The sequence below is a fragment of the Oncorhynchus masou genome, chromosome 8, assembly GCF_036934945.1.
Source record: "Oncorhynchus masou masou isolate Uvic2021 chromosome 8, UVic_Omas_1.1, whole genome shotgun sequence".
NCBI classification, from domain to species: Eukaryota; Metazoa; Chordata; class Actinopteri; order Salmoniformes; family Salmonidae; genus Oncorhynchus; species Oncorhynchus masou.
In genome coordinates this window covers 46087514-46107342 of record NC_088219.1, presented here as the reverse complement: position 1 = coordinate 46107342, position 19829 = coordinate 46087514, and the positions used below count along the sequence as shown (strand labels likewise).

General features: G+C 41.4%; 1 protein-coding gene across 1 annotated transcript; it reads left to right on the top strand.

The window, feature by feature from the left end:
- Nucleotides 1-1006: 1006 nt before the first annotated feature.
- LOC135543963 (zinc finger and BTB domain-containing protein 43-like) lies at nt 1007-5038 on the top strand. The gene is made up of 2 exons (XM_064971274.1): nt 1007-1088; nt 3165-5038. Exon 2 carries the CDS (start codon nt 3184-3186, stop codon nt 4597-4599), a length of 1416 nt encoding a protein of 471 aa, XP_064827346.1. The 5' UTR covers nt 1007-1088; nt 3165-3183; the 3' UTR covers nt 4600-5038.
- The last annotated feature ends 14791 nt before the right edge of the window (nt 5039-19829 follow it).

The window sequence follows — 19829 nt, the reverse complement described above, 5'->3', positions numbered from 1 at the left end:
AAGAATATGTCAGATAAACCTCCTACAACCTTCCGGAAACCTCACCTGCCATTCTAACTGATATGGCAACTCAGACAGTTGGGTCGTCACTAGTTAAGACCTGATTTTAAATCTAAACTTAACTTTAACCACAATGCTAACCTTATGCCTAACCTTAAATTAAGACCTAAAAGCACATTTTTGTAGCAAAAGTTGACTCCCCCCTCAGGAGACTGAAAAGATTTGGCATGGGTCCCCAGATCCTCAAACAGCTCTACAGCTGCACCATCGAGAGCATCCTGACCGGTTGCATCACCGCCTGGTATGGGAACTTCTCGGCATCCAGCTGTAAGACACTACAGATTGTAGTGCATACAGCCCAGTATATGACTAGGGCCAAGCTTCCTACCATCCAGGACCTATATACTAACGTGGCGGTGTCAGAGGAAGGCCCCAAAAATGGTCAAAGACTTCAGTCCCCCAAGTCATAGACTGTTCTCTCTGCTACCGGAGCACCAAGTCTAGGTCCAAAAGGCTCCTTAACAGCTTCTACCCCCAAGCCATAAGACTGCTGAACGATGAATAAAATGGCCACCTGGACTATTTACATTTGTTTTTGCATTGCTGTTGCTATCTGTTTATTATCTATGCATAGTCACTTTACCCCTACCTACATGTACAAATTACCTCGACTAACATATTTACTCGGTACCGGAACCCCTTTTATCTATCCTCGGTATTTTTTTGTGTTCATTTTTATTTCATTTTTCACTTTATTTTATTCAGTACATTTTTTCTTAACTCTATTTCTTGAACTGCGTTGTTGGTTAAGGGCTTGCAAATAAGCATTTCACGGTAAGGTGTTGGGTGTTGTATTGGGCACATGTGACAAATTACATTCGATTTGATTTGTGACTGTGACTTTGTTGCTGTGTTATCTTGTGGAAACCAGACAGTGGGGGCGGGCTGCCGGTGAGTTTGTTTACATTGCTCATAACGCGCCATGCGATTCCTGGCTACGTGATGACGTAACCTGAAAGAAATCCGGTGGAACTCGGAAGAGAGGTGACTGTTGTATTCTAAATCAAAAGATCAAAATGAAATCAAAGGTGAGACAACTCTATTTTTCATGCATGTACGACACATAGATATTTACGTATGGCCAGTCATTCTTGAAAACCTAGGAATTCATCATGATCGTAAGAATTTGATGTATTCCGTGCATTCTACTTGGGTTAGCGCCATAGCTCAGCTAGCCAGCTTCTGCAACATTGTTTTTTTCAGCATCTTGTGAATCACACGGGAAATGGAAATGTTTACACTTGCACGCAGTGTTCTGAATGCAAATCTGCACATAATAGTTTGCAGATGTTGAAATCCAAACCTATATGGCTTACCTACGTTTTTTCTTCATTGTGAGTATTCAATTGTATTTGCTTGGTGTCAGCTTCTATCATTGATTATCATTAGCTAGTTGGCGATAGATTTAGTTGGCGACAGATTTCATGCGAATATTCTAAAATCTGCATAAAGAAAATATTTGCATTTTCCGTCAAGTGGAGTGTTTCCACCAAAACTGACTTGTTGCGGAGAAAAAAACAGTGCGTGATGACGTAGACACACAGCATAACATTTTTATAACGTTTTCATGTACATAATACAAATCTAAATGTGTTTCCATCGCATTTTCAACTCAACCAATAGTTTTGTCACAACTGTTGCCTAAATAGCCTGCGTCCTCTGGTCTTGACACATGCTAGTCTACATTATGAGATTATTATGGATATTTGTTTTTGTCATGCATCGGTCATCATGTCGAGTCCCTCGATGTTTATTGGAAAAGACCATGAAGCTCATAGCGTGCACTTTCTGCACCCTGTGAAGTTCCTCTGGTCTCTGGGACCGAGAGACTGAAAAACAGCTTCTATCTCAAGGCCATCAGACTGTTAAACAGCAACCACTAACATTGAGTGGCTGCTGCCAACACACTGACTCAACTCCAGCCACTTTAATAATGGGAATTGATGGGAAATGATGTAAAATATATCACTAGCCACTTTAAACAATGCTACCTAATATACTGTTTACATACCCTACATTATTCATCTCATATGTATACGTATATACTGTACTCTATATAAGCTACCGCATCTTTATGTATCTTGTATCTATGTATCTTTACATGTATCACTAGCCACTTTAACTATGCCACTTTGTTTACATACTCATCTCATATGTATATACTGTACTCGATACCATCTACTGCATCTTGCCTATGCTGCTCTGTACCATCACTCGTTCATATATCTTTATGTACATATTCTTTATCCCCTTACACTTGTGTGTATAAGACAGTAGTTTTGCAATTGTTAGTTAGATTACTTGTTGGTTATTACTGCATTGTCGGAACTAGAAGCACAAGCATTTCGCTACACTCGCATTAACATCTGCTAACCATGTGTATGTGACAAATAAAATTTGATTTGATTCATCTGTACCTAATAAATTGTATGGTTTCCCGAGTCGTAGTGCGAGGACTACACACCATATCATCGCCTGACTCCCAAGTTTGCTTCAATATGATGGTTTTTAAATCAGTATTTGCGCATGAAGGCGTTTCCACCGCCATTTCTAGCATAATACATGTTACCGACACAGAAAGGTCCCACCATGTGGAATGAACACGTTATCTGTAGGCATTTATAAAACTGTACCGAACCTTCCTGTTTCCATCACAGCTGTCATTCATTTTCGTGATAATAATAAAAAAAAAAAGGTTTTGTACGGTATTACTTTTCTCATATGAACACTGTGGATCGGAGGTGGTTAGTGAGTACACCCACTTATGTACATTTTATGGCCATCTTTAGCAAGTTCTAGTTACTCCATGTGATCTCATGATTAATAGAATTATGAAATATTTGTCTAACTTCTTTTAAACTGACATGAATAGTTAAACACACGTATTGTTTTCATCACATCTAGCTAAGTGGGAGTGAAAGTGCATTTTTCTGTTTTGTCAGTGATATAAGGAATATCACAGAAACTGTGCTCGCAAAGTTAAAACATGAGTGGATTGCAAAGTACTAGGCCTATGTACAGTAATACCTTTATGCTCTAGATCTAGAACCCACATATTTAACTTCAACATAATGAATGACTTGTTGATGTTCTACATGTTCTAGATCTAGAACCCTGGCTGCCATGGAGTCCGAGGGTAACGTGCTCCGCGTGGACTTCCCAAACTTCTCAGGATCCCTGCTTCAGAAGCTCAACCAGCAACGGCAGAGGGGCCAGCTTTGTGACATCATCGTGGTCATCCAGGGCCACCAGTACCGCGCTCACCGGGCCGTCCTGGCCGCCAGTTCACCCTACTTCTGCGACCAGGTCCTCCTCAAAAACAGCGCCCGCTGTGTTTTACCCGACGTCATGCACCCATGTGTGTTCGAACGCCTCCTCCTCTCTTGCTACACAGGCACCCTGCACCTACCGGCCGGCGAAGTGGTAGCCTTCCTCACTGCAGCAAGCTTCCTCCAGATGTGGCACGTGGTGGACAAGTGCACTGAGCTGTTAGAGGTGGTAGGAAGCGGCGCAAGAACATTAGTGCACAAGTCTTCTGGTGGGCTTGGGGACAGGCCTTCCCCTGGGGACAGCAGCTACCACAGCCCTGGGGATGGCTCCATGGGCCTGGAGGCCGGCGGAGTAGCAGTGGAGGGCTTTGCCAAGATGGAAATGGATCAGCTCCTGGAGAACAGCTTCTCCCCATCCTCTCTGGAGAACAACAGCACCCAGCCCGGCGGCAGCTGCTCTCCGCCGGGCGACCACGACGGCTCAGGTAGCGAGGCCACCAGCCAGGACGGGGATGACGAGGAGGTTGGTGAGGGGGACTACCAGTACTCCAGACCAGCCTACGTCCCACCCAGCATCATGGGCCACAGGAAATGGGTCCATGTGAAGTCAGAGAGGCGTGAGGATTGCGGGGGCGGCGGGGCTCTGTTTAGCGGGGACCCTGCGGTTACTGACCCCGAGCAGATGAACTTTAACCTCTCCCAGGCCTCGGCCAGCAAGAGCTCCCTGGGCCACAGCATCGACGAGAAGCTGGCAGCTCAGTTGGAGGATCGCCTGGAGGAGGACCCGCTGGACTTTTATGGCACATCCATGGAGGGCTTCTCCGCCGACAAGGTCGAAGGGACCCCGCTTGGGCTGAAGAACGACCTGCTAGGAGGTGCAACCGGGGGTGAGGAGAGTGGCGGTGGTTTGGAAGGAAACCCCAGTGGCCTCCAGGAAGAGACTTCCCACTCGGGCTTTGCCTCAGTGGTCTACAAATTGTACCCCTGCCAGTGTGGCAAGAGCTTCACCCACAAGAGCCAACGGGACCGGCACATGAGCATGCACCTTGGCTTGCGGCCATACGGCTGCGCCGTGTGCGGTAAGAGCTTCAAGATGAAGCACCACCTGGTGGGCCACATGAAGATTCACACGGGTGTAAAGCCCTACGAGTGCAGCCTGTGTGCCAAGCGCTTCATGTGGCGGGACAGCTTCAACAGACACACGTCCTCCTGCACCAGGGCCCACCAGGCCCGGACTGCCGTCAACGAGCAGGCTGCCCAGATCTGCTGACCCCAGATCAGATTTCCAACTACAGTTCACCTCGTCATCTCCCACAGTCCCGTATCAGTTTCACTGAGCAGGCTTCCCAGATTTGCTGATCCTGGATCAGATTAACACACTAGCTTGGATGACCACCCTCCAATCAGTTTAGGTGGATATAGGGTTAATCCACCCCTTTTGATTTGAACAAAACCTTCCATACATATTTGCCCATTGTAGAGGTGCTCAGAAACAGCTTTTTCTTTTACCTGAATGCCAACATATTCAAAAGATTAAGGTGCTCAAAGTTTACCCATTCTTCATACCATACCATAAGACATCCACATCACTGGAAAATATAAACCGATTATATACATATATATATATATAATTTGAAAAGCTTACAAACAGGGTTGTCAAACTATTTGATATATTTTGCCATCGGTTGAGACACAACATGCTCACAACATGCTCTTGAATACAGGGTGGGTATAATGGGTGGGTATAATGGTTTGGCATAACATTTACATTTCAAGTGGAACCACAAAGATGGTTGGAGGTCCAGACATCAGAGAATGTTGACTTGAATGGGAATATCTGTTGTTTTAAATTATACTGTCAATACTCCATAGGAAACCTATTTGAAATCATAGGAATTTACATTTTTACATTTGTCATTTAGCAGGTGCTCTTATCCAGAGTGACTTATGTGTGACTCCACACATTTTATTTCTTTTTTTCATTTAAAAATAAAAATACTTGTCCCTCGTGGGACTCAAAGCCACAATCTTGACGGAGCATAGATTAAATAGATAATTGGAAATATAGATAATAGAATCGACATGACGATTTAAGTTTACATTTAATGGTGGGTTGACCTTTGGTAGACTGGTAGTAGTTAAAATTAAAATTTTATTCAATTATCATTTCAGTGGTGTACCTGGAGGTTATTCAGTAATGAGTTGCCTAGTGAAATAAAGGTTAAATATGTTTTATTTTTTAAACCCAGCTAAATTGCAGTGGTCTGAAGGGATAGGTCCATTACATTTCTATGATTGAAATGATACCCACCTTGTATTCTAGAGCAAGTTGTGTCTCAACTGTTGGTGGGCAAAACACAAAAACCTCAGATGATGTGAAAAAGGGCCTAAGCTACATATGCAAATATGAATTAAAAAAATCAGAGTTGACACATTTTTAGATAATTGAAGTTAAATGTTTACATTTTTTAATCCTTTGACACGTACCAACAACGGGTGTGGTCCCTGCAGCGTACGCTCAAACAAGTGTGATTAGAACGCTTATTTAGAACATCCAGTTTCGATTGACACAACAGTCAGCGTACCCTCAAACCAGTGTGATTAGAACGCTTATTTAGAACGTCCAGTTTTGATTGACACAACAGTCAGCGTACGCTCAAACCAGTGTGATTAGAACGCTTATTTAGAACGTCCAGTTTCGATTGACACAACAGTCAGCGTACGCTCAAACCAGTGTGATTAGAATGCTTATTTAGAACGTCCAGTTTCGATTGACACAACAGTCAGTGTTTGATCTGGCCACACAGCTTTTTCACAGAAACATTTAGCACAAACACAGTCCTTACAACATTATGTCCTGAATGTGACCAGTTTATTTTTGGATGCAATGTACAGACATTCACAGAAGTAACAACAGCATAACACAATCATCCAAACCGGAAAATGTAGGCTACATTAGTCCTAGCGCTAACTGAGGAAAGATTGAGGCCTGTTCTGACTACAGATGCACAAATGTCTGCATACTTGATCTGCGGAAACACTGGGGAAGCCTGGGGAAGTGCATGGCTTGGGCTCTCCTCGAAGTGAGAAGTTTGTCCGGTTCAGTAAAGTCTCAAACATAAATTGTCCACAACAGTGAAATGGGCTACTTCTATGTGAATTAATGAGGAGGTGGAACACATCTGAATTCAAACTTGTTAGAAAATAAAACTTACTGAACGATCACATTTAGGAACAGTGAGTGCATTCATTGGGGGTGGCAGGTAGTCTAGTGGCTAGAGCGTTAGACTAGTAACCGAAAGGTTGCAAGATCTAATCTCCGAGCTGACAAGGTAAAAATCTGTCGTTCTGCCCCTGAACAAGGCAGTTAATCCACTGTTCCTAGGCCGTCATTGAAAATAAGAATTTGTTCTTAGCCTCTTTAGGGTGTAGCCTAGTGGTTAGAGCGTTGGACAGTAACCGAAAGGTTGCAAGTTCAAATCCCCGAGCTGACAAGGTACAAAATCTGTCATTCTGTCCCTGAACAGGCAGTTAACCCACTGTTCCTAGGCCGTCATTGAAAATAAGAATTTGTTCTTAACTGACTTGCCTAGTAAAATAAAGGTAAAATAAAAAATAAATACGTGGGACGCTAACGTCCCACCTGACCAACATCCAGTGAAAGTGCAGGGCGCCAAATTCAAACAGAAATCTCATAATTCATAATCTCATACATGTATTATACACCATTTTAAAGATAAACTTGTTAATCCCACCACAGTGTCCGATTTCAAAAAGGCTTTACGACAAAAGCATACCATGCGATTATGTTAGGTCTGCACCTAGACACAAAAAAACACAGCCATTTTTCCAGCCAAAGAGAGGAGTCATAAAAAGCAGAAATAGAGATAAAATTAATCACTAACCTTTGATGATCTTCATCAGATGGCACTCATAGGACTTCATGTTACACAATACATGTATGTTTTGTTCGATAAAGTTCATATTTATATCAAAAAATCTCTGTTGACATTGGTGCGTTATTATGTTTTGCCTCCAAAATATCCGGTGAAAGTTCAGAGAGCTTTCACCGGATTCAATTTACAGAAATACTTATCATAAATGTTGATTAAAATACAACTGTTATGCATGGAATTAAAGATATACTTCTCCTTAATGCAACCGCTGTGTCAGATTTCAAAAAAGCTTTACGGAAAAAGCAGACCATGGAATAATCTGAGTACAGCGCTCAGAGACCAAAACAAGCCATACAGATACCCACCCCGCCATGTTTTGGAGTCAACAAAAGTCAGAAAGAGCATTATAAATATTCACTTACCTTTGATAATCTTCATCGGAATGCACTCCCAGCAATCCCAGTTCCACAATAAATGTTTGTTTTGTTCGATAAAGTCCATAATTTATGTCAAATTACCTCCTTTTTGTTTGCGCATTTAGTACAGTAATCCAAATGCGCAGGCACTTGGTCCAGACAAAGTCAAAAAAGTTATATTACAGTTAGTAGAAACATGTCAAACGATATATATAATCAATCTTTAGGATGTTTTTACCATAAATCTTCAATATTGTTTCAACCGGAGAATTCCTTTGTCTTTAGAAATTAAAGGGAACGGTGCTAACTCTCTCTTAACTGACTTGCCTAGTTAAATAAAGGTAAAATAAAAGAAATCACGTGTATTAAACAACTCACGCTGGTGTGACCGATAGAGATATTTGGAACTCACAAGTGAAAATGTTAAATATAATATTAAGTAAATCATGAAATAGTTTGATAACACTTTGTCATCTTTTAAATGACATCAAACTCAACCGTTTATCGTTTTTAAAATCAGTCATGAAGACAGGGCTGTCTAATGGTATGGTGACATGGGTCAACTTTGAGCACCTTTATCTTCTGAATGTTTTGGCATTCAGGTCCAAAAAGTCATTTTCTGATCACTTCTTCCATGGGCAAACATGTATGGAAAGTGTTGTTGAAATCAAAAAGTGATTGACTTCAAATGGATTTACCCTTATAGATTTACAACGGGGCAGCGGCCTGAGCCAACCGTCACATACAAACTGATCCAAGATCAGAATCCTGGGACGCCAGCTTTGCAGTCTAGTCAGCTACTCAGATCTGCCGAGTCAGAATCAGAACCTCAGAAATTTTGGTGTGTGGACTGCTGTAGCTACTTAACAGGAGAAACATGGAGTGCATGTACAGTGCCTTCAGAAAGTATTCATACCCTTTTACTTATTCCACATTTTGTTGTGTTACAGCCTGAATTCAAAACATTTAATTTCTTCTACTTCTCACCCATCTACACAATACCCAATAATGAAAAAGTTAAAACATGTTTTTAGAAATGTTAGCAAATTTATTTGACAGACAATACAGAAATATCTCATTTACATAAGTATTCACACCCCTTAGTCAATACTTTGTAGCAGCTGTGAGTCTTTCTGGGAAAGTTTCTAAGAGCTTTCCACACCTGGATTGTGCAACTTTTGCGTGCTATTCTTTTCCAAATTCAAGCTCTGTCAAATTGGTTGTTGATCATTGCTGGACAACCGTTATCAGGTCTTGCCATAGATTTTCAAGAAGATTAAAGTCAAAACTGCAACTCGGCCACTCGGGAAGATTCACTGTCTTCTTGGTAAGCAACTCCAGTGTAGATTTGGGCTTGTGTTTTAGGTTTTTGTCCTACTGAAAGGTGAATTAATCTCCCCGTGTCTGGTGGAAAACACTGAACCAGGTTTTCTTTTAGAATTTTGCCTGTGCTTAGCACCATTTAGTTTATTTTTTATCCTGACAAATTCCCCAGTCCTTAAAAATTACAAGGATACCCATAACATGATGCAGCCACCACTATGCTTAAAAATATGGAGAATGATACTTTGTTGGATTTGCCCCAAACATAACACTTTGTATTCAGGACAAAAAGAGAATTAGTTTACCACATTCTTTTGCAGTATTACTTTAGTGCCTTTTTGCAAACAGTATGCATGTTTTGGAATATTTTTATTCTGTACAGGCTTCCTTCGTTTCACTCTCTCAATTAGGTTAGTATTGTGGAGTAACTACAATGTTGTTGATCCATCCTCAGTTTTCTCCTATCACAGCCATGAAACTGTAACTGTTTAAAGTCACCATTGGCCTCATGGTAAAGTCCCTTCCTCTCTGGCAACTGAATTCGGAAGGACGCCTGTATCTTTGTAGGGACAGGGTTTATTGATACACCATCCAAAGTGTAATTAATCATTTCATCATGTTCAAAGGGATATTTAATGTCTGCTTTTTTATTTGAACCCATCTACCAATAAGTGCTGTTCCTTGCGAGGCATTGATATGAGGTAGTCATTCAAAAATCATGTTCAACACTATTATTGCACGTAGTCCATGCAACTTTTTAAGCAAATGTTTACTTCTGAACTTAATGAGGCGTGCCATTACAAAAGGGTTGAATACTTATTGACACAAGACTTTTCTGCTTTTCATATTTAATTAATTTGTAAAAAATGTATAAACATGATTCAACTTTGACATTATCAGGTACTGTGTGTAGGCCAGTGGGGGAAAAATCTACATTTAATCCATTTTAAATTAATTCTGTAACACAACCAAATGTGGAAAAAGTCGAGGGGTGTGAATACATTCTGAAGGCCCTGTAAATAGACTTTGAAGCATGAATGGGTTTGGTCACACATCTAATGTGGGGTCCATGTTACCTCAATGTTCTCACATAGACACATCAATAGCACACTGGCTAAAGCCATTATATTTACTTGGTTTAAACCATTTATGGGCCTTTCTTTTGTTAACTATGTGGTAGGGCGTTTTTTCGCCCTCAGGACTGGATGTTGGAGAGTAGTGCCATTTATCTTGTCAATTAGCCAGCCATTCCCCAGAGGAGTTGCCATTTATCTTGTCAATTAGCCAGCCATTCCCCAGAGGAGTTGCCATTTATCTTGTCAATTAGCCAGCCATTCCCCAGAGGAGTTGCCATTTATCTTGTCAATTAGCCAGCCATTCCCCAGAGGAGTTGCCATTTATCTTGTCAATTAGCCAGCCATTCCCCAGAGGAGTTGCCATTTATCTTGTCAATTAGCCAGCCATTCCCCAGAGGTTTGCCATTTATCTTGTCAATTAGCCAGCCATTCCCCAGAGGAGTTGCCATTTATCTTGTCAATTAGCCAGCCATTCCCCAGAGGAGTTGCCATTTATCTTGTCAATTAGCCAGCCATTCCCCAGAGGAGTTGCCATTTATCTTGTCAATTAGCCAGCCATTCCCCAGAGGAGTTGCCATTTATCTTGTCAATTAGCCAGCCATTCCCCAGAGGAGTTGCCATTTATCTTGTCAATTAGCCAGCCATTCCCCAGAGGAGTTGCCATTTATCTTGTCAATTAGCCAGCCATTCCCCAGAGGAGTTGCCATTTATCTTGTCAATTAGCCAGCCATTCCCCAGAGGAGTTGCCATTTATCTTGTCAATTAGCCAGCCATTCCCCAGAGGAGTTGCCATTTATCTTGTCAATTAGCCAGCCATTCCCCAGAGGAGTTGCCATTTTGAAACCTTACTTGTTTATCCTCCGATGACTTCTCATATCTGTCACATTGAAAATCAGGGATTCTCCTGTTCATCGTGTATTAATAGTTTATTTATTCATGGTTTTGGGAGAGGAATCATGTAAATGAGACAGTGTATCTATGACATACTTGTACAGTTGTAGAAAATTATGGTATGTTCAATGATGGTGAGTATGGTTTGTTAAGGTGTGCCAATGTACTGTGTAGCCCAAGTTAGGTCAACATATCTTGTGAGGCTGTTGAGCTATGTAAATGGCATAGTACTTATGATATTAGCACACGTTTTTGACTTATTGAACATACTTAAAGTCCAGTGTTTCCAGATTTCTATGAAATATGATCCTAAAATTAATTACAATTTGAGTGAAATACTTTCCCTTCCAAAAATGCGTAATTAAGCATGTTAAAACACAGCTTTTCTGGGTTGGAATTGTGTGTGCGTACCCCAACAACAGAATGGTGTGGGTGTATACCGTTCATTAAAAATGTTCATGCAAGTTGACTGAAGATTGCCCTGCTCAGCCAATGAGGCAGGGTGACATCATTCTCTATGGGTAAATAGCAAGTATTTTTTAAATGGTCTGTTTGAGATACAAGTTTGAGGTGGAGTTTATGTGGGGTTTTTTTCCTCCAATTTATGCTTTGGCCACAAATCTGAGTATGAAACGAGTCAACAAAATGATTTGGGTTTGAGTTAACAGAATATATACTTTTAAAAGTTAGGTTTTCCCTGGACAGATACTTTAAGTTTAATGAGTCATGCATTTCAGTTTTGGAAATAGTATTCTTAAAGGAACTTAAACCTAGTTTGAACCAGAGCATGCCTTTCTAGTGACTTTTTGCCAGTAGGCTACCTGCTAGATAGTCTCTTCACACTTTTGTACAGTCAGCCACATAAAGAGTTATGTGAAAAATAATACAAGAAAGGTAGTATGCCTAATTTTTAAATGATGCCTGGGATAAGTCATAAGACTGTTTCGCTTGCTAGGTTTGTGATGCTAGGTCGGTTTTACAGTTTATACTATTTCAATTCAAACAGGATTTGACTGATGTTATATTTCCAAACAACAATTGATATGTTTAACTGTAAACCTCAATTACATATACTAAAACCTCAACATATTTATCATAAAATATTTAACTATATTTTCGGGAAGTAGGTATAAATAAATGTACAAATGCACAAAAATATTACTGTACTGTAGTTTGTAGTTACCCAACATCTGATAATCAACATATTGAATATAGTTTGTGGTTTCTTACTACTCTTATAGCCTAATAAATATTGTTTTTAGATAATTTATGACTGACATTGTTGATATATTGTTATTTTTTTTTTTAATTTAAGATATGATCCTTGTAGAATGAACGTTAAATCTTAAAATGTTTTGTAAAAAAGGTGACAATTGGTACTTATACCACCACAACGAGGAATATGCCACAATCTGTTCACCAATAGCTTTCTAGGTATTGTTAAAGAAAATTCAAGTGGACAGTCTAAGATTTTGCACTAGTTGCTACTTTTGTGACTATGTATTACGGGTGCCCTGGGAAATAAAGAGCAAACTATCTTCATTTTGAGGATAAAAAAACATAATGATTGAACGACAGGACCAACTGAATTTGTTTGGGAAGATGTATCTGCTTTTGCTTCCTTATATTAGTGATGACATTTTGTAGTATACTGAATAATACAATACTACACCTGTTAGTATCCCTTGATCAGGTTCCATGATCAAACATGTTTTTAGAAATGTTTGCAAATGTATTGAAAATGAAATGCAGAAATATGTCATTTACATAAGTATTCACACCCCTGAGTCAATCTACGTTAGCGTCACGGTTGACAGTGATTACAGCTGTGAGTCTTTCTTGGTAAATCTCAAAGAGCTCTGCACACCTAGATTGTACAATATTTGCACATTATTCTTAAAAAAATATTCAAGCTCTGTCAAGTTGGTTGTTGATCATTGCTAGACAACAATTGTAATTTCTTGCCATCGATTTTCAAGTAGATTTAAGTCAAAACTGTAACTCGGCCGCTCAGGAACATTCAATGTCATCTTGGTAAGCAACTCCAGTGTCTGTTCAGCCTTGTGTTTTTCGGTTATTGTCCTGCTGTAAGGTGAAAATAACCTGGACCAACAAAGGTATCGCAAGTGTCTGGAACAGGTCATTTTTCATTATTTTTCAGGATTCTTGATTACTAGTATGCAAATTGTATTTTTGTATTGGCTGCTAACGAAACAAAAGACAATCATTTTAGAGTGACAGTCTTTTTCATGTGAAAACTAACATTGGTGCATTTGATTCAAAGTAGGATCTCTATGTCTACTGTATGCGGTACAAAATATGGTATCTGAAATGATGCTACGTTATTTGCTTCCACATTTATCAGAAGTTCTGTATGTTATCTGGAGAAGTGTAATCTAATTATCAATTGAAAATAAATTCCTCGGAATGATAGGCCTAGGTACGGTTAAATAAAATTAAAGTGAACAGTCTGAGATTTAGCACTAGTTAGTTGCTACTTTTGTGACTGTATTACAGGTGTCCTGGGAAAATAAAGAGCAAGCTAACTTCATTTTGAGGATAAAAAAACAATGATTAAGCAATAGGACCAATTGAGCTTGTTTGGGAAGATGTTTCTGCTCTCATGTCCATTATATTAGCGGTGGAACTAAAACTACCTCACATAAATTAGCATGTATCTTTAGATTTTTACTATCTAACAAAAGTTGCTCCCATTTTTCCAGAACTCTTTCCTAAAACTTTCTTTGTCACCATTTGATATTTTCTTCTTATAGAAGAACTTTGAATGTTTTGTACAAACAAAATGTTTTCAGCAATAAATGTTTGCTCCCTGTGTAACATTTCATAGGTGATGTTGTTTGGAAATCTCTACTTCACTAGGTTAAATTAATTATTTCAATGATATTACCTGTGGACTATTTCTCTTATGCTGTGTAAATGGAACCACCTATGACACCCTACCACCGGGTGGTGTATTTTAAGACGGTCAAATAATGGAGGGTTGTCTTGATACCGGTGTTGCGATACCACGGCACTGAGTTTTCCATGGCAAAAAGAAAACACAAAGCAGACTGAACTCTATGGTCCTTTAAAAAACCTGCTGTATGTAAAATATTGATGTGATGTAGCTTGGGAATAAACAAATGTGACTCTAGGTGACAACAGAAGGCTTTGGCCGTGTTTGAGAACATAAACACTGTCATGTATCATGACTGACTTGTGACTAACAGAATAGTTATTTATTATCCAAGGGGATTTGTAAATCAGTCAGTCTCAACTCCCCTTTAAAGTCAGCTGCAATGTTGAACTGCGTGTTTGCAAAAAAAATTTCAAGAAATTAGCTTTATGTTTTGTTTCCATTCCAAGATACTTCAGCGTATTGCGATACTGTTATTGTGACAACCACAGAATGTAGTAAGTATTTCCTATTACCTTTCCTATTACCGCGTGTGGTTGACCCACATGACATAATCCTCATACCGATCATGTCATCTTTGTGAAAGTATGATGCTTTACTGCCTTCAGGAAGTATTCACACCCCTTTACTGCCTTCAGGAAGTATTCACACCCCTTGACTGCCTTCAGGAAGTATTCACACCCCTTTACTGCCTTCAGGAAGTATTCACACCCCTTTACTGCCTTCAGGAAGTATTCACACCCCTTGACTGCCTTCAGGAAGTATTCACACCCCTTGACTGCATTCAGGAAGTATTCACACCCCTTGACTGCATTCAGGAAGTATTCACACCCCTTGACTGCATTCAGGAAGTATTCACACCCCTTGACTGCCTTCAGGAAGTATTCACACCCCTTTACTGCCTTCAGGAAGTATTCACACCCCTTTACTGCCTTCAGGAAGTATTCACACCCCTTGACTGCCTTCAGGAAGTATTCACACCCCTTTACTGCCTTCAGGAAGTATTCACACCCCTTTACTGCCTTCAGGAAGTATTCACACCCCTTGACTGCCTTCAGGAAGTATTCACACCCCTTTACTGCCTTCAGGAAGTATTCACACCCCTTTACTGCCTTCAGGAAGTATTCACACCCCTTGACTGCCTTCAGGAAGTATTCACACCCCTTGACTGCCTTCAGGAAGTATTCACACCCCTTGACTGCCTTCAGGAAGTATTCACACCCCTTGACTGCCTTCAGGAAGTATTCACACCCCTTGACTGCCTTCAGGAAGTATTCACACCCCTTGACTGCCTTCAGGAAGTATTCACACCCCTTGACTGCCTTCAGGAAGTATTCACACCCCTTGACTGCCTTCAGGAAGTATTCACACCCCTTTACTGCCTTCAGGAAGTATTCACACCCCTTGACTGCCTTCAGGAAGTATTCACACCCCTTGACTGCCTTCAGGAAGTATTCACACCCCTTTACTGCCTTCAGGAAGTATTCACACCCCTTGACTGCCTTCAGGAAGTATTCACACCCCTTGACTGCCTTCAGGAAGTATTCACACCCCTTGACTGCCTTCAGGAAGTATTCACACCCCTTGACTGCCTTCAGGAAGTATTCACACCCCTTGACTGCCTTCAGGAAGTATTCACACCCCTTTACTGCCTTCAGGAAGTATTCACACCCCTTGACTGCCTTCAGGAAGTATTCACACCCCTTGACTGCCTTCAGGAAGTATTCACACCCCTTGACTGCCTTCAGGAAGTATTCACACCCCTTGACTGCCTTCAGGAAGTATTCACACCCCTTTACTGCCTTCAGGAAGTATTCACACCCCTTGACTGCCTTCAGGAAGTATTCACACCCCTTGACTGCCTTCAGGAAGTATTCACACCCCTTGACTGCCTTCAGGAAGTATTCACACCCCTTGACTGCCTTCAGGAAGTATTCACACCCCTTTACTGCCTTCAGGAAGTATTCACACCCCTTGACTGCCTTCAGGAAGTATTCACACCCCTTTACTGCCTTCAGGAAGTATTCACACCCCTTGACTGCCTTCAGGAAGTATTCACACCCCTTTACTGCCTTCAGGAAGTATTCACACCCCTTGACTGCCTTCAGGAAGTATTCACACCCCTTGACTGCCTTCAGGAAGTATTCACACCCCTTGACTGCCTTCAGGAAGTATTCACACCCCTTTACTGCCTTCAGGAAGTATTCACACCCCTTTACTGCCTTCAGGAAGTATTCACACCCCTTGACTGCCTTCAGGAAGTATTCACACCCCTTGACTGCCTTCAGGAAGTATTCACACCCCTTTACTGCCTTCAGGAAGTATTCACACCCCTTGACTGCCTTCAGGAAGTATTCACACCCCTTGACTGCCTTCAGGAAGTATTCACACCCCTTGACTTATTCCACATTATGTTGTGTTACAGCCTGGAATTCAAAATGGATGAAATAGATTGTAACTCAAGGCACTGTAACTAATCACTCACTTCTCACTTCAATGCGTGCTGAGTCTCAGGTTCCATATTGACCACTGGACTAGGAAGCCACAGACCGTTACAGGTCGTTCCACTAATAGACTCTTTTGCATACCTTTTATATTTTATGTAAAAATTGTACACCCGTATGGCATTTTAAGAGTCTGTTATATTAAAGGAAGTGCCCCCTAATATAGACAATGTGGAAAATTCAATAAATCAGATATTTAATATGAATAAAGACTTCCTTAAGTGACATAATTCAGCATTGACATGTCCCTCCATGCAACCCCACAAATGAATACTACAGTTTACTATAGGATACTGTAGTACTTACTATAGAATTCTGAAGCAAACTGTAATATACTGTAGAATCCTATTCTCCACGCTAGTATCCCTCAATCTTGTAGTGTTTACTATAGACTTCTGTAGTATTCTGTAGAATTCTATACTACACACTAGTATTCCTCAATTGTGTAGTGCTCACTACAACATTTTGTAGTATACTGTATAATACTATACTACACACTAGTATCCCCCTGAATCATGTAGTGCTTACTATAGAATTGTGAAGTATGCTGTCGAATACTATCAATACACAAAAAACAATGTTTTAGGTGAAATATTAGCTTTTGTCTGAAGCTGAAAAAGACAGGACATTCTAAAGCTTATTTGACCTATACAAAAGGCTTTACAGCATAAGCAGTTTGACTGCTACTAGAGTACTCTGGTGTTATTATCTACTGTACTTCAACAACAGATGTACTCACATTGGATGGGTGTATTAGGATTCAAACCTTCTCTCAAACAGCCTAAAGTGAACTCCTAGAGTAGGTTTACCACATTCATGTACTTGGTAATATAAACGTGTTTTTTCATGTAAAACATAATCCCATTCCACTCATTTAAACATTATGTGGGGATGTTTTCCCAGACACAGATTAAGCCTAGTCCTGGATTCAAAAGCAAGATCAATGGAACACTTATGGTCCAGGACTAGGTGTAATCTGTGTCTGCAAAACCACTCCTTAACCTGACATTTGACCAAGCCTATTACATAAGCCTACTGAGACAAGTTAGTTGACAGCTTTTGAACATATTTTAAAGCTATACATGTTTATGTTCCTGTTATAAACAATGGAGTAATGCAACCTTATATTTTGGTTTATGTTAGGGTAAGACAGTTGCGCTATGCACTTGAGGCATTTATAAATTATAGTATTTAAAGGGTACATTTGTATTGCTTAATCAATTTTTTTTTACTTACAACTTATTTACACATACCCATTGATTCTTGAAGAATATAACTTCTATATTAAATGCCTCATGTACTTAGTCCAAATGTCATATCCCATCAGAACCCAAACTATATGCTTGTTATACTCAATTGTTTGTAAACAATGTAATCTGAAACCAACACGGTTTTGCCTCTGAATATGGTTAACATTGTCGCTTTGTATCCATAGCTATATGTGAGAGTGGGTTACATTATTGGGGGTGGCAGGGTAGCCTAGTGGTTAGAGTGTAGGGGCGGCAGGGTAGCCTAGTGGTTAGAGTGTAGGGGCGGCAGGGTAGCCTAGTGGTTAGAGTGTAGGGGCGGCAGGGTAGCCTAGTGGTTAGAGTGTAGGGGCGGCAGGGTAGCCTAGTGGTTAGAGTGTAGGGGCGGCAGGGTAGCCTAGTGGTTAGAGTGTAGGGGCGGCAGGGTAGCCTAGTGGTTAGAGTGTAGGGGTGGCAGGGTAGCCTAGTGGTTAGAGTGTAGGGGCGGCAGGGTAGCCTAGTGGTTAGAGTGGAGGGGCGGCAGGGTAGCCTAGTGGTTAGAGTGTAGGGGCGGCAGGGTAGCCTAGTGGTTAGAGTGTAGGGGCGGCAGGGTAGCCTAGTGGTTAGAGTGTAGGGGTGGCAGGGTAGCCTAGTGGTTAGAGTGTAGGGGCGGCAGGGTAGCCTAGTGGTTAGAGTGTAGGGGCGGCAGGGTAGCCTAGTGGTTAGAGTGTAGGGGCGGCAGGGTAGCCTAGTGGTTAGAGTGTAGGGGTGGCAGGGTAGCCTAGTGGTTAGAGTGTAGGGGCGGCAGGGTAGCCTAGTGGTTAGAGTGGAGGGGCGGCAGGGTAGCCTAGTGGTTAGAGTGTAGGGGCGGCAGGGTAGCCTAGTGGTTAGAGTGTAGGGGCGGCAGGGTAGCCTAGTGGTTAGAGTGTAGAGGAGGCAGGGTAGCCTAGTGGTTAGAGTGTAGGGGCGGCAGGGTAGCCTAGTGGTTAGAGTGTAGGGGCGGCAGGGTGGCCTAGTGGTTAGAGTGTAGAGGAGGCAGGGTAGCCTAGTGGTTAGAGTGGAGGGGTGGCAGGGTAGCCTAGTGGTTAGAGTGTAGGGGCGGCAGGGTAGCCTAGTGGTTAGAGTGTAGGGGCGGCAGGGTAGCCTAGTGGTTAGAGTGTAGAGGCGGCAGGGTAGCCTAGTGGTTAGAGTGTAGAGGCGGCAGGGTAGCCTAGTGGTTAGAGTGTAGAGGAGGCAGGCTAGCCTAGTGGTTAGAGTGTAGAGGCGGCAGGGTAGCCTAGTGGTTAGAGTGTAGAGGAGGCAGGGTAGCCTAGTGGTTAGAGTGTAGAGGAGGCAGGGTAGCCTAGTGGTTAGAGTGTAGAGGAGGCAGGGTAGCCTAGTGGTTAGAGTGTAGAGGAGGCAGGGTAGCCTAGTGGTTAGAGTGTAGAGGCGGCAGGGTAGCCTAGTGGTTAGAGTGCTGGACTATTAACCAGAAGGTTGCAGTTCAAACCCCCGAGCTGTCGTTCTGCCCCTGAACAGGCAGTTAACCCACTGTTCCTAGGCCGTCATTGAAAATAAGAGTTTGTTCTTAACTGACTTGCCTAGTTAAATAAAGGTAAAATAAAATAAAATTTCTCCACCACCAATTATTCAGCTTTTTGCCAAAACAGTGTTTGGGTGCCGGCTTTGTTGTTGTTTGAACTGCAGATTGCCACTTTAACAACCACATATCAAGATTAGGAACATTGAACAGATTTCCAGATGGCTGATTGCATGTGTGTCTTACCTGAAAAACATGTTTACATTTGGTATTGTATTAGGATCCCTATCAGCTGTTGCGAAAGCAGCAGTTACTCTTTCTGGGGTCCATTACAAAGTACATGAATTTGGTAAACCTACTCTAGGAGGATGTATTAGGCTTTTTGAGAGAAGGTTTGAGTCCTAATCAACCTATCCAATGTGAGTGCATCTGTTGTTGATGTGCAGTAAATCAGTAAAGCTACACTACTCTAGCAGTAGTCAAACTGCTTATGCTGAAAAGCCTTGTTGGTGCATAGGTCAAATTAGCTTTTGAATTTCTGTCGTTTTTGGCTTCAGCCAAAAGCGAATATAGTTTTTATAATTTCCAGGTATGTTTTTATAATTTCCAGGTCTGATAATAGCTCAAGTCCTGACACCGAACATTATTACTGTGCATTATAACTATTTGAAATGGCTTAAAACGACATGGCTGTCAATGGCCTAAAGTAGTTGGTTTTTAAAATGGTAGAGC